General features: G+C 37.8%; 2 protein-coding genes across 2 annotated transcripts in view; one reads left to right on the top strand and one right to left on the bottom strand.

Annotated features, from left to right (window-relative positions):
* The window catches only part of slc9a6a (solute carrier family 9 member A6a), an 18188-nt gene extending 15496 nt beyond the window's left edge, over positions 1-2692 (bottom strand). Inside the window, exons 1-2 of the mRNA XM_081611753.1 lie at positions 2609-2692; positions 201-510 (exon numbers count right to left, since the gene is read on the bottom strand). Coding sequence (XP_081467879.1) covers positions 201-498 — 298 coding nt within the window. The 5' untranslated portion in view covers positions 499-510; positions 2609-2692. The remainder of the gene's footprint in view (positions 1-200; positions 511-2608) is intronic.
* taf7 (TAF7 RNA polymerase II, TATA box binding protein (TBP)-associated factor) lies at positions 1233-14674 on the top strand. Its single transcript, XM_008420709.2, has 12 exons — positions 1233-1433; positions 1868-1944; positions 2037-2115; positions 3311-3444; positions 3766-3886; positions 3996-4054; positions 4551-4623; positions 9312-9425; positions 10637-10831; positions 12897-13009; positions 14078-14137; positions 14356-14674. Exons 1-12 carry the CDS (start codon positions 1415-1417, stop codon positions 14398-14400), a joined length of 1089 nt encoding a protein of 362 aa, XP_008418931.1. The 5' UTR covers positions 1233-1414; the 3' UTR covers positions 14401-14674.

Below are 14674 nucleotides of genomic sequence, written 5' to 3'. Positions count from 1 at the left end.
TGTCTCGTGTCAATCAAATGTTACCAGTTTAACCTGCGTGGAGGGGAAGTGAAATGTTTTTGATGTTAAAAAGGGAACAGAAGAGCAGCTGCGTCTTTTCAAAAATAAAACTACACCTTAAACTAAAGATCACGGTGTTGACATTTCACATCTGATCGATATCTGCGGGTCTGATGGCGTCTCCCAACTGTCACTCTCACCGTAAATCATGGCCAGCCCGGTTTCGTGCAGAAACCTGAAGCGCCGGTGCTTGAAGAGCCAGATGGTTAGGATGGTGAGGGTGAGGAGCAGGATGAAGATGAGCAGGTCTGCGCTGTCCTGTCTGTGGCTCTCCTCAGCCTTCTTCTCTGTAACGATGTTCTCCATGGCACTGTCCTCCTCCTGGGCTGGAGATGATGCTGCTGAGACACTGATGAACACACACAGGCTCACCAGAACCAGCAGCCGCAGCGTCCTCAAAGCCCGCAGCGAGCCGTCCACGCTCGTTTTTGCCAACATTTTGGCTATTTTCTGATAGGGTCAATGTCGTCGGAGTTAAAAGGAAGAGAGAGGAAAAGAGAGAGAAGGGAATGAGTCACGGACTGAGAGAAGAGATGACAGCCAAGACGGCGGTAACAAGAGTCAACCCGGAAGTGAAAATAATTTTTCTCCAGAAAGCGTATAAATGTGTTTCACGCTAAAAGCCTTCTTCGGGGTTGTTTTGAAATTAGCCAATGCTTGAAAAAACATTTGTGTTCAAAACAATAATTTTAATACTGAAATCTCAAACTTATTAGAGATTTTGAGCTTTTAACGGAAATTACCCATTTCATTTTGACCTGCACTTTTTTATTTTGAAATATGCATCTTATGTCATTTTCAACAGAAGGTGAATCCAAACAGGCATTTAATTAATTTTGAATTAATGCTACGAAATATAACTTTTGCGATAAAATAAATTAAAACATCCTGAATATATTTGTGACTATTTCGCTACTCTTGGAGCTGCAAGTCTCGCGATACAACCAAAATGAAACATTTGTTTTTATCGGTATTTGTAAATTTAGATAAATTAAAATTGAATTCCTTTTAATTAGTTCAGATCTAAATAACTCACCCGTAACTCATAAACTATTGTATGAAGAGGTGAATGTTGCACTTTTCGGATGATCATGCACATTTTTAATTTCACAATTCTTTTGTTGATAGGCGTCAGCGGAAGTGTACAGACGAGAAGGAGTATACATTCAACAAATCCGAGGTGGAAGTGAACGCAGCACAGGAAAAGCATCACTCCACAGTTAGTTTAGCATATGGCTAATCTCTGTGGTCAGACGATACCTTGATTACATCTAAATCGTTCCTTTCGAGTTTTCTTTGTTGTTATTCTGTGCGGTTCTGCATTTCATTTCAATTGCGGGCCTCGTAGCTGGAAATGACGTCTAAAATTAAAGGTCAGCGCCACCATTTAGCCTTCTTTGCTAACATTAGCATTTGCTTACCTTGGTTTTTTATTATTTATGTTAACCACGTCTGCATTGGAGGAATGAACGCAAACAGATGTAATACAGTGTGATAATTTAAGTTTACTGCATTATATCAATTATAGCAAAAGCAATGTAAACGTTACAGTCTCTGGTAAACGTCTTTGGTTGCTATGTTTACCTACTCTCTTTTGCCTTATAAATAAAGCGTGACTAAAATAAAGCTGCAGTAAGCTTTGGGTAAATGCGTTCATTTTATTTAATTTGATCGTCTTCGTATCCAACTCTTTGTTTAACTAGAAGGTTTAATTTTTGTAATAATTATATTCATAATAAACTAAGTTACAAGCTCTTAGTTATCTCATAAAAGTGATACCGGAGCGCTGTTTATGTTTTGATTCTAGTGGGAAAGGTCGGCTCCAAGAACAAAGAAGATGCTCCTTATGAGCTGGAGAGCCAGTTTGTCTTGAGGCTTCCTTCGGTGAGGAAGTTTACTCCTTTAATAAAAGTCAGCATGGTACACTGTGAGTTTAAAGTGATGTGAATTCACTTTCTGTTTTCTGTCTTTTTCAGGAGTACGCCTCAACAGTCAGAAGGATAGCGCAGTCCAGCAGTATGAACATGAAGGACAGACTTACAATCGAGCTGCACCGTAAGTTACTTTATCAGTATTTTTGCCACTGTTCTGTAATAAGCTTGACCTGTTTGTTAAACTACTCATTTCACTTCATTTGCTCATTAAGTTAATCTCACAAGATCTGCATTGCCGATGGGAGGTTAACATGCACTCATTATGGAAAAGAATATAATTTTGATTTCAACGATTGTTTTATGTTAATCTTTAAAAACTGAAACTCCATTCAGAATTTTGCCTAAACTTCACTCACGACTTTGAAAACAGAAGAATATTTTGCTAAATATTAGCGGGGCTGCATTTGTAACCCTTCTTTGTTCATCTGTCACAACAGACACAATCAGGCTTACTGAGTGAAATGCTCAACATTAACTATGGTAACAGTCAGAAACATTTGCAAAACCTGGAAAAATTACACATGAAACCTTGTATATAATTAAATTGGTCAAAAATATATGTTAAAATATAATACTGATAATAAAAAAAACACAGAGCTGATGCTAATACATACCACAGTTACAGACAGCAACAGAAAAAAGGAGATGAGCTGTCTGTTACTGGTTGCTATGGTAACCACCAACTGTCAAGACTTTTTGACTAAAAAAACAAATTTGAAGTCTAAATAAAGCAATTTTGACAATTATGTTGAAAATAAATCTCTGTTACACATTTAAGTTTGTATTAATGTTTTTGACTGTGTGTGTATAGAAGAAGATTCTGGTTATGTGTTATTATGTGTTTAATATTAATCAAAGTTGATTCATGTTTTCACCTAGAAAAAGGCAGAAGCATAACATTTCTTCATGTGGACTTCTGTCTTGAATGAGTTTTATTTTTACGTTCTGGTTTCATATTTCTTAGCATTTTTTAAAAATTTGAATCCATTCTGCAAGATTAGTTTTCAGTGAAAGCACTGCTGATTAGCAAATCATACTTGCTTGTGGTTAAATTCAATTTGGTGGATTCAACAATTTTACTTCTTCTTATCATTTCTGCTATTAGTTTTTTTTTTTTTGTTAGAAATAATAACATATATATTTTTTAACTTTCCTGAATGGTGTGAACACAGAATTTGGATATTAATCCATAAAAGCCCTTAAAAGTATTTACTTTTTTAGTTAAGAATGTTAAAAGGTAGCTTTTTTCCCCCCATCTGTCGAGATTGCAGTAAAAACCAAAATGCTTTCATTTCTCATTTTTCTCTGGTTTTCAGCGGACGGTCGTCATGGGATAGTGAGAGTCGATCGTGTTCCTCTGGCCTGCAAACTGGTGGAGCTGCCTTGCATGATTGAGTCCCTGAAAACAGTCGACAAGAAAACATTTTACAAGACAGCTGATGTCTGTCAGGTAAACCTTAATCTCAACTTAAACTTTTTATTCTGTTTTTTTAGTGTTTTGCAACTTTAAATTTGGTTAAATTTCTTATTTTTATTTATGTGTGATAATCCAGTTGATCATTGTGAAGTGGAAGTTAAACAATAAATGTTTTCCAATTTGTTTTTACTACTCACGATCAGAAATTTGTGGAAAAACATCCATCATTTTCCTTCCATTTTACAATTATGTACTACTTCTTGCCCAAAGAAATTATTACAAGTTTGCAATTTTTATTATGACAAAATATTAAAAGTTGTTCAATGATTCAATGTTTTCTGTATCTGTGGTTAGATGCTGGTGTGTACACTAGATGGAGACCTCTACCCTCCTTTGGAGGAGCCAACCGGCACTGACCCAAAGACTAAGAAGAAAGACAAAGATAAGGACAAGAAATTCATCTGGAATCATGGCAGTAAGTTGATAAATATCCTCACAGGTCTTGATTTTTAAAAGATTTTAGCTAAAAATGTCTTATATTAGCAGATTGTCTTCTTGCTAACTCTGTCGTTTCATGTCCACAGTCACCTGCCCTCTGAAAAACACGCGCAAGCGAAGATTTCGGAAGACGGCAAAAAAGAAGGTTTTAACATAGTTTTTTTTTTATTTTTTATTCTCATACAGCGTTCCCCACCTGTCTGCTTAGCATACAGTTTGATGACCTGTCTTTTTTCTGAGCTCTCCTCCAACAAGACATTTCACATTTTATAAAACAGTGGTGAAAGTGAAAACTAAGATTTACATATAAATAAAGCATTTCGTCTTAGATTTCCCCAAAGGCGTACAAAAAAAAAAAGCCATTTCACAATAGCTCTGATCAAAGTGAACGTGAGCGAACCTAAGCTCTACACTTCTACTTTGTCTTGTGAATAAATTTTCCTGAAGGTGTGGAGCAAAGCCATATTGATTAGGCCTCCTCTGTTTCAGTCGCTAATGTCCTTCCTGGCCGGCAGCCAGCTGCTACCTTCACGTGTTTGTGGTTGTGTGTGTGTGCGTGTGTGTGTGTGTGTGTGTGTGTGTGTGTGCGCATGCTGGTTTACAAGTATCCTGATTTTTCTCTGCTCTTTTCCCTGCTGCAGTACATTGAATCTCCTGATGTGGAAAAGGAAGTGAAGAGGCTGCTGAGCACAGACGCAGAGGCTGTCAGTGTTCGTATCCTTTTAGGCATCTGCGGTAAAAATATTCAGTGCATCCACTGGAAAACTGCGCGTGTTCTTGTGCTTTACCAAGCAAAATAAATCTGGTACATGTTGAAGAAAGTAGAAGATCACACATTCAGGTTCATCTCAGTATATTAGAGCAGGGCTGTCAGACTCACTTTTATGTTGGGCCGTATCAAAAGAATGTTCTTAAAGGGCCGGTTATTCCAGAACGTATTAATAAAACCCACTAAACTGTTAAAATATTAATAAATAGCTGCTTGTTTCAGTATTCAATAAGTGTTTCTTAAAATTAAATAATATCGAACATCTTTTCACACTGCTAAGTCCATCCAGCATTTTGTGATTGTCAGATTTTGTGGTTCTAATTTAGAAATATTTGTAAAGAATTTTTATATTTGCGCTAATCTCTGATCTTAAGTGTGACTTTTTATCAATCGTTGCATCGATCACGCACTATAACTTGATATCGTTTAAGGTTGAGGCAGCAGTCACTTAAACCCAACATTTTTGGCCAATTTTGAGAAAAATTAGCAGTAAAAACCTGAAATGAAATTGGGGACCTGTTGATTTTGTGTGGATTTTGCGGATTTGTGAAAAACTGGAGGGACTAATTGATGTAATTTGAAGTTCTAAGGGTCACATAAAAAGCCCAAGAGCCACACTTGGCCCCTGGTATTTGAGTTTGATACATGTGCATTAGAGTATAAGTAAAAACATGTTTTATATCAGTAATTTTATACAAAAAGAGATTCTCATATATATTTTCTACATAGTGCCGCCAGTGTTTATTTCTTCTGATTTTGTACAATTTATTCTATTTTTAATTTTGTACAATTTATTCTCTTTTTGCACGAAATCTGCCATGCAAGTGATCAGCCTTGGGCTCTGCTGAGGTGATTAGGAAGCCCTGGTTACTTTAATCGTGACTTTGAGCTCATCTGCATTGTTGGTCTTGAATCGTTTCTCTTCTTCTTGATCTAAAACTTACTGGTTTAGGTGAGGTGTTGTTAATTAATCAACTATCTCCCTAAAACTCTTGATTCTGCTTTCCAATCTTATGTCATTACCTTTGCTGCATTCACATAATTTTCTACCACACTTTTTCCTTCCACTCAACTTTCCATTGATCTATTTATGGCTCACTCTCTTTGTGGGTGGTTGTCAGTGACTGCTAGACAACCTAGCCAGTAGCTTCTCCATTATCATGCAACCCAGAACAAGACTCTATTATAACATTTCTGCATGAAAAACAAAAATAGGATGGGTTTATTTAAAATTCTGCTCTTCTGAGAAACAGGACCTTAAGTTTTCTTTAACATTAAGACATATCCAAAAAGATTAGCAGAAATAAATATTTGGAAAAAACAAAACAAAATATAATATAGACTCACTGCAAAAACAACTAATCTTATTGAGCTTTTTTCTTGTGCCAACTAACTTGTAAGAAACTTTACAGGAATATATAAGAGCTTGTTTTAAGTAAATAATTCCTTAGTGTAGATGGAAAAGTACTAGATCAGTGGTTCTTAACCTGGGTTCGATCGAACCCCAGGGGTTCGGTGAGTCGGCCTCAGGGGTTCGGCGGAGCCTCTGCCGTGGAGGTAAAGACACACTTGTGTAAAGTCGTGATGACGCCCCGCTTTGCCATCACTTGCTCCAGAGGATCAGTTACATTGCTTAGCCAATCAGACCTACGGAGGAGCACTGATTGAAGGTGTTCCACTCTTTTTTACCAAATTCTATAGTCTAAATCTGCTCCTTAGTCGCATCTTTTCGGGGTTGCTACTGCCTCTAGTGGCGTGGGGGAGGGGAGGGAGGGTGGAGGAGGAGGAATAAGAAGGGTTCGGTGAATGCGCATATGAAAGTGGGGGGTTCGGTACCTCAAAAAAGGTTAAGAACCACTGTACTAGATTCACTGTCAGATTATTTCTCTAACGAGACATTTTCCGCATGTTATAACTGAAGTGTTAGTTTTATCTTATTTCAAGGTTACAAAGATATTTCCACTAGAAACTAGACCAAAAATACTTGTAGAAATTTGGTGTTTTTGCAGCGCATTATACGTTATGACACATCTCAGCTGAGTTACTAATGTAGATTGAATCAGTTTTCGATAATAATCTATTTTATTGTGTCTATTTTGTATAACTTCCACATAATGTCTTTCTTATGTTTTTATTATAGTTCATTTTGCTGGGCTGTGATTGGTCAGTCACTGGAAATGCCCACAGTTTTATACGATTAGATGTTTAGATGGAGCGTCTTTCTTCTCTCCGGTCTGACCGCCATATTTGCTCCCCTGACTTTTATTTTCCCAGCTGGATTTGTCCAACACTCGGCCTCCTGCCCAGCTCACCTTACTTGCCTCTGTGTAAAGCGTCTGTGGGTGAAGGTGCGGTGTGAAAAGAAGCTTTTAAGGTCTGTGATGAGGCTCTGAGCCTGCCTGACAGAATAAGAGCACAGGGAGGCTGCTTTATGTGGCTACTCGCTGTGAGTTAATTGAGACGGACTGTTCATTATCACTGCTTAGTTGAGCACTGTAAAACTAGACTATTTATAGTCCCATTGTTTGCATACAGCTTTAGACATACACACAACATATGTGGACAAAGCTGGAAAATGATCTGTTTTTCTAGTGGGGAAAAATCCATCCATCCATCCATTTTCTTTACACCCTTGTCCCTTATTGGGGTCGGGAGGGTTGCTGGTGCCCATCTCCTGCTAACGTTCCGGGCGAGAGGCGGGGTCACCCTGGACAGGTCGCCAGTCTGTCGCAGGGCAACACAGAGACAGACAGGACACACAACCATGCACACACACACTCACACCTAGGGACAATTTAGACAGAACAATTAACCTAATGGTCATGTTTTTGGACTGTGGGAGGAAGCCGGAGTACCCAGAGAAAACCCACGCATGCACAGGGAGAACATGCAAACTCCATGCAGAAAGACCAGAGCTGGGAATCGAACCCAGAACCTTCTTGTTGCAAGGCAACAGCTCTACCAGCTGCACCACTGTGCAGCCCGGGAAAAATCTAAATAGTTTTAATGCAACCAGCAGTGGGAACACTATTAAAGCTCCTCCTCTCTGTACTCTGCATAACCTATTTTGACAATAGGACAGGACTTGTCTTAGAGCATTTCTCAAGTTTGGTGCTTGCAGAGAGGAGAATCCTTCACCATTCCTCCTGCACAACCTGTCCTTCTCTCTTTTGCTTTCTTCCCTTAAGATCGCCCCACAAAAACCATGAGAGAAGTCTGATTCTGGAGCATTTCTGAGTTGATGTTTCAGAACTCATTTTTTTCTTGGGCCACTTTAAGATCTTACACATCCTCAAAGGGCGAAATGTATTGATAATACTACAGATTTACAAATCGTTAGTTATACCTTTCTCCACATATGATTAGTATGTCATAAAATTAACCCGTTTTCACATTGTAATTTGACACTATGCAAGAAACTGATTTGATTTTTATGGCCCTCTGAAGCAGGGGTGTCCAAAGTGTGGCCTGGGGGCCATTTGTGGCCATTGGACTGTGTGTGTGTGGCCCTCAAAAGCTGTTGAGAATGATAGAAATTTGGTCCATCCAACTTGACTTTTTATTTTTAAATCAGGATGAAGTTATTACCAACATTATTTTCTCATAATGGAAAAAGTTAGGTACAACACAAAGTTTATAGCCTGGCTTTTATTATAAGTAGAAAAACTATTATTCAGAGATTTTACTGACTTGGCTGAAATAAAAATCAACTTTTATTTAATATACTGAACTTGGCTAATTATAGCAAGCATTTTAACAGAAAGTGACCTAAATTATGTTCCTGTAACTGAGAATAACTTTGTTATACTGAGCCCAAAAGAATTTGAAAACAAGATGCCTTTCTTTCAATGTAGCAAACCTACAAAATCATTTTTATATTTAGGATCTGTAATGAATAACCTCCTTTTTCCACTAATAACATTTATTTTTTTACTACTTTATTTGCTTTAGTTTTCGTTTTTTTTTTTGTTGTTTTTTTTAATCGAGAAAAAGTTTCAGCACCTCTGCTCCAGAGTCTTGAGGGCCGAGATTGACACATATTTTAGATTCTTTTCGTGAATAAATAAATATTTTATTACTTTATTATCATATTATCAAGACTTTATTCTTATATTATGACTTTAATCTCATAATTTTATTTATTTACTTTCTTTCTTACAGAAAATGATTAAAAAACTCCCCATATTTGCATTTTTCTTTTACGACAGAAAAGGTTCTTCTCTGGCCAACCTTACAGGACTGGTTGGTCATGTAAGGTTGGCATGACTGGTTGGTTGGCATGACGACAGTGTCAAATGGTTGCTATGGATACTGGGGGACCCTAAGAAGCCACTCCTTAGAACTTTTCCCTTGCCGTCCTGCTCACTGTATATGTAGGATAAATTAAATACGACTTTGTCATATCTGTAATTATTAGCAAGTTATCGTAATAGTATTTTAACATGGATGTTTTTCCTATTAAATAAACATCCTATTACAATGGAATATTAATTTATCTGTAAGGTTTTTAACCCCGTAGTTACCAGACCTGCTGTTCATTTGGTGTTGATTTGTATGCGATGTGTGTTTCTTTGCAACACCGTGGATAAGTGAAGTTTCCAGAGGTTGTTTGACCCTAACTCCAGATGTCCAGGGTGGGAGGTCATAGCAGAGGATGAGTCCAAAGAAGCCGACCAGCACGGCTCTCTGGCCAATCTGGACTCTTCTCCCGGCACCTCGGGGCACAAGATGGGTCATGGAGCCTCAGGTAAAAACAACGCAACTTATTCATTGTATGATGTGTGGCGAAAAAAATTATTTGCTGATTTTGTAGGTCTCCTTAATAAAGAATTTCAGGTGAAAAATAATTCCCATCCTTTGGGTCGCCATGGATACATTGTGAAATATTTAGTTTGCTTTGAGTTTCTCACTTTAATTTGTTAAAAATAAAAATAAACCAGTGTTTGTTTGCTGTGTGTTAGTTATACAATGAAAAGAAAAGGAATCAATTTACTCACTCTTAACAAAAAAAAAATATTGATGTTCAGCTGTTGATGAAATAATCCCTTTGTGGTTTAAGATGATAAATTACTTTTTTGACCATTACATTTTAATTTTCTCATTATAAATGTCAAAAATATTTTTTATGTATTCATATTTAAAGCAAGATGGCTCCCAGCCATTTTCCTTTGTTGCTCTCTTGTGGTTTAGCAGCCGCTGTCCTCTTTGGCTCTCCTGTTAGAGAGGTTTGACTGATCGACCAGTCAATCGACTGCAGATGCAGTCAGTGCTCCTCTAATTTTTAGTGCAAATATTTTACTTGACATAAGACAAAACTAACTTACAATTACAACAAGATACTGGTGCTTTGTTTAAGTAAATAACTCCCTAATATTGAGGAAAAAGCATTAATTCCACTTACACCATTGGACAAATGTCTTGTTATCAGTGAAATAATCTGTGGTTTAGCAGTTTTGGTTTCTTGGTGCCAGGCATTTTTTTGTTTTGTTTTTCCAGTCTTTGTTATATTGTTCTTCTGCAATTTTGGAAATGTTGTGCTCTGATGTTTTGTCTACAAAAATGTGGTTTTGGGACTCCAGTGAATAAGATCTCCTTGTCATTATTTGGTCCTGATGTGGGATTGCAGTTTGGAGAAGTCAACCAACCCAAACAAATTATAAATGAGATATTCATAATATTCATAATTCATTATTACAAAGAGAACAAAAGGTCCATGGAAATGAACTAGTCTCTCCAAGAAAACAAAATGCAAGAAGGAATAAATGACAGCTATGGTTGGTGAAAAGGTGAGATATCAAATTTCCTGCCAGACATTGTAGCGGTGTTTGTGATCACCATTGATTCCTCTTTTCACTTTAGCTTAATAGGAACTAAGCTGTATGTAATGTGAACCATTTTGTCTTTTAGGTGACAGATTTTAGGTTTTAGCATTTTTCTGATTTGTCTCATTCTCTAAAGTCCCACACGACGAACTGAGGGAGATCTTCAACGACATCAGCAGCTCTAGTGAGGATGAGGAGGACGAAGGGGACCGGCACGACGACGAAGACCTGAACATCATGGACACTGAGGACGATCTGGTGCGGCAGCTGCAAGACAAGCTGAACGAGTCGGACTTGGCCCAGAATGAAAGCGACAGAAACAACCAGATAGGTGAGGAACAACCAGATAGCAGATGAGGCAAAAGCTTAGCTTCATACAAATTCTGATATTTTTTTCTCAGAATTACATTTTCTTTCTGAATTTTGACTTTTCTGTCAAAATTGTGACTTTTTTTCTAAGAATAAAAAGCCAGAAATCTGAGACTAAAGTCAGAATTCAGTTGCTATAATCCTCTTTTGTATAAATTGTATGTTCTGCTGTCTTTCCTATATTAAAGAACAGCTAAAAGAAATGAAACCCTATATGTTACAACTTTAAAAAAAAAAAAGCTCTCATAGCTTTTTATTTTATTTTATTTTATTAAAATGCTCTCCTTATTTTCCCTACAATCCACTTGACGACAAAAAGACCCAGACTGGATCCTCTGGGTAGAGCTCAACTGTTTACTTCAAAAATAAAAACAGTACAGATGAAAATTATCCTCAAAAATGATAAAAATTAAAAGAATAATAAGAATATTTAAAAACTGTATGGTTCCAGTCCAGTATATAGACACACACACACACAAACCTCCTTAACTGTCTAATAAGCAATTATATTTGATAGTTTAGTTTCTTATATTACAAATCTTTATGCATGAGAGGCTCTAAGCCGTAAAATATCGTCCTGTACATATTCGAACCCGTAAATAGTCACTTTTATCCTAATAATCGTAAATCATCAAAAGAATGAACTTAATTTATCCTGAAGATCTGAACAAACTTAAACTGAATTTATGCTTCTAAAACATTCTTTACCTAATTAACTGTAATTAAATGTTGGATTTTTTGAATCACGTTTTGTTGTTGCTGTAAGAAAAGGTGAATTTCTGTAAAGGAGTTTAAGCATCTTTACCAGGCGTGCCAATAACTAAAGAATGTGTATAAATTAGTTTAAAACCGATTGAAGTTAAGCTATTTAGTTGTTATATTATTCTGTAACCCCCTTTTGGACAGTGCAGTTTATCACCATTGTTCAAGTATTCATGTACAAAAACCAAAGGATGATCCCAGATCAAGGCTCGTATTTGTTAAATGTAAGATATGGACATGAGTGCCAAGTGCAGACTCTGTAATTTAAACGTATTCACATTCAAATAACCTCCATACCTAACTGTATGAAGCAATAGGCGCCTTAGATTATGCAATGCTTCACGCTGGGCTTGCAAGTCCCACCTCAGGGTAAATGTTCCACCTCTTAGCCGACTCGGATGTTAATTTTTCAGGCCCAGTTGTCACAGCGACAAGGTTGGACTTTGGAAGAAAGTTTGACGTTAAATTAAATCAGATCGCCCTCAGGTGCTTGTCAAAACAGATGTAAAAAAATAAATAAATAAATAAGCCGAGCCAAGTATCTGAACTTTTAATAAGAGCTGAGTTTTTTAGGTCAGACATCACACGCTCAGAGTTAAATAAATAGCCCCTCTTTCACTTAAACACACACGCTGTGCCCCTCACACACTGACAGCTCTCAGCTAACCAGCCTGACAGGTGTTGTGTCTCAGCATGCAGCTCAGGCAGCTGCCTGCTCTGGCAGCGCTCTGCCTCCTTATCTGCATACATGAAGCTGTCAGTCAGCACCACTGGTCAGCTCCAAACACACTTTATTCCCAGTATGTTTCAAGCTGGCTCACAGTGCTTCCTGCAGCAGTTCAAGGTTGTGATCAGCGACGCCGCAGTGGCTGCTTCTTCAGTAATTTAACAAAATACAGCAGCTGCACCAGAATATTAAGCACCAGCCGTTACAAGCAGAGAGTGGGTACAATTAATTTGATTAATTCAGATGCTGATGAGACAAAAGCTTAGGGTGACACAGTCCGATTCAATTTAATAGGGAGGTTAAGCCTACAGTGGTCTGATTTAGTTGTCTCAATTCCTTAAATTGAACAATTGTTTCCTTTAGATCCAATTTGTTTCTCCTCTTCTTGTGCTAAAGGTGTATGCGTCGTCCCTGGAGTGCTGCTTGTGAAGGTGCTCCTGTAATGTTTCAGCTTTGCTGCACAGGAAAACAAACGCATCAATGTCTTCTTTATGTTTTTTATATTTCTAACATACGAGCCATCTGCTGTTTTCTGCAGTTATGGACTATCAGGTGCAGATTAACAACGTTAAGGCCAAGCTTCAGGAAACGCGCGCCAGAAAGAAACAGCAGGAGGAGCTCATCATGAAAGTGGAAAACCAGGCCCTGAAGGTGAGCAGCGAATACAATTTAGGATCACGCCACAGAAACACAAAATATCACCAACTACTTTTGGTCTAGTTTCTAGTAGGGGTGCACCAATTTAGGATGATTTTTACATGTGAAGCTGATCTTATCCACCGATCTTATCTACCTTGGCAAACGTCTAAAAATCAGCCGCTGTCCTCTTTGGCTCTCCTGTTAGAGAGGTTTGACTGATCGACCAGTCAATCGACTGCAGATGCAGTCAGTGCTCCTCTAATTTCTAGTGCAAATATTTTACTTGACATAAGACAAAACTAACTTACAATTAACTTATCAACAAGATACTGGTGCTTTGTTTAAGTAAATAACTCCCTAATATTGAGGAAAAAGCATTAGTTCCACTTACACCATTGGAAAAATGTCTTATCAGTGAAATAATCTAGTACTTTTTAAATCCATATTAAGGAATTGTAGATTTAAAATAAACTCCTATGTTTTGCTGAAAAGTCACTTGGAACTTTTATTATGTTTCAAGTGTACTAAGACATTTGCACTAGAAACCAGACCAAAAATACTTGCAATAATTAGTGTTTATGCAGAAATATTTCTTCACTGAGCAGGTTTTTAATTTCATTCAAGATGATTGAGTTTCCTGCAGAATCCCTGTTTTTTTAATCAAACTTAAAGGGTATGGATACGCCACACGATTTAGATCTTTGGTTGTAAAAAAATGTTGCATTTCTATGCGTTACTGTTTAGCGCAGAATCCATAAAAACGGAAACATCTCCCTCTTCAACCCTGCGCTCTTTATTGAAAACTTCACAATGAGTGGAGCATGAGCTTGGGCTTTTTCATGCTGCCATTTAGAGCTCTCATTTCCTGGTGTTTTGGGACCGTCTCAGGCTCATCGCCAGTCGTTATTATCACAGTCGCGTCTAAAAGGTCAGCTGTCTCTGACTGGCATTCCAAGTGGCCTTTCTGTCACAGAGAAGATACTGACATGAGCAGACACACATTTAAAGCCATCACACTTTAATGAGGCTCAGCATGTCGACTCCTGCTAATCCTGTTTGTGTCTCTCTCTCTCCTCGCAGAATCGCTTCCAAGCCTCGCTGGATGACATCGTGCAGCAGGAGGAGCAGGAGATGGAGCAGGTGAGTAATTGTTTGGTAATAACTTCACGCTGGGAGCTTTTTACAGCTTTCAGCTCTAAATACCAGCCTTTACAGAAAAGTTGGAAGGTAAAGTTGAATTTCTTCTGACACTGTGAAATTTATTGTGATGTGAAGAGTTAATTGTCGTCTTCTTTCTCTGCAGTTTAATTTGGTTTTTACAGATCCTCGATCATGTTATGTATTTTGTCCCCCGACAGCTGGCCTCGCTTCAGGAGCAGCTGGACTCCCTGATAGAGAAGTGACCAGCAGGGGGCAGTCTCTCATCGTCGTCAGCCGCTCGTCATCAGGAGAATGAAAAGGGAGGACGACCGTGTCCTCATTCAGGAAGGAGGCGTCTTTTATCAACGAAACTTGCCTTGTCATTCCAATTTGGTCGTTTTTATGATTCATATCTGCAGCATTTTTGATTTGTGAATAGTTTAGAAAGTTTTTTTCCAAGTTGCTGCATTATGCATGTGCATTTGGGGCTTTAGGAGGAAATATTGTGTCATCCTAAAATAAAATATGATTCTTGTA

Source organism: Poecilia reticulata, chromosome 10, assembly GCF_904066995.2.
Source record: "Poecilia reticulata chromosome 10, P_reticulata-male-v2, whole genome shotgun sequence".
Lineage (NCBI taxonomy): Eukaryota > Metazoa > Chordata > Actinopteri > Cyprinodontiformes > Poeciliidae > Poecilia > Poecilia reticulata.
Note: the sequence above shows the minus strand (reverse complement) of the source record. Positions and strands in the feature narration are given on the sequence as shown.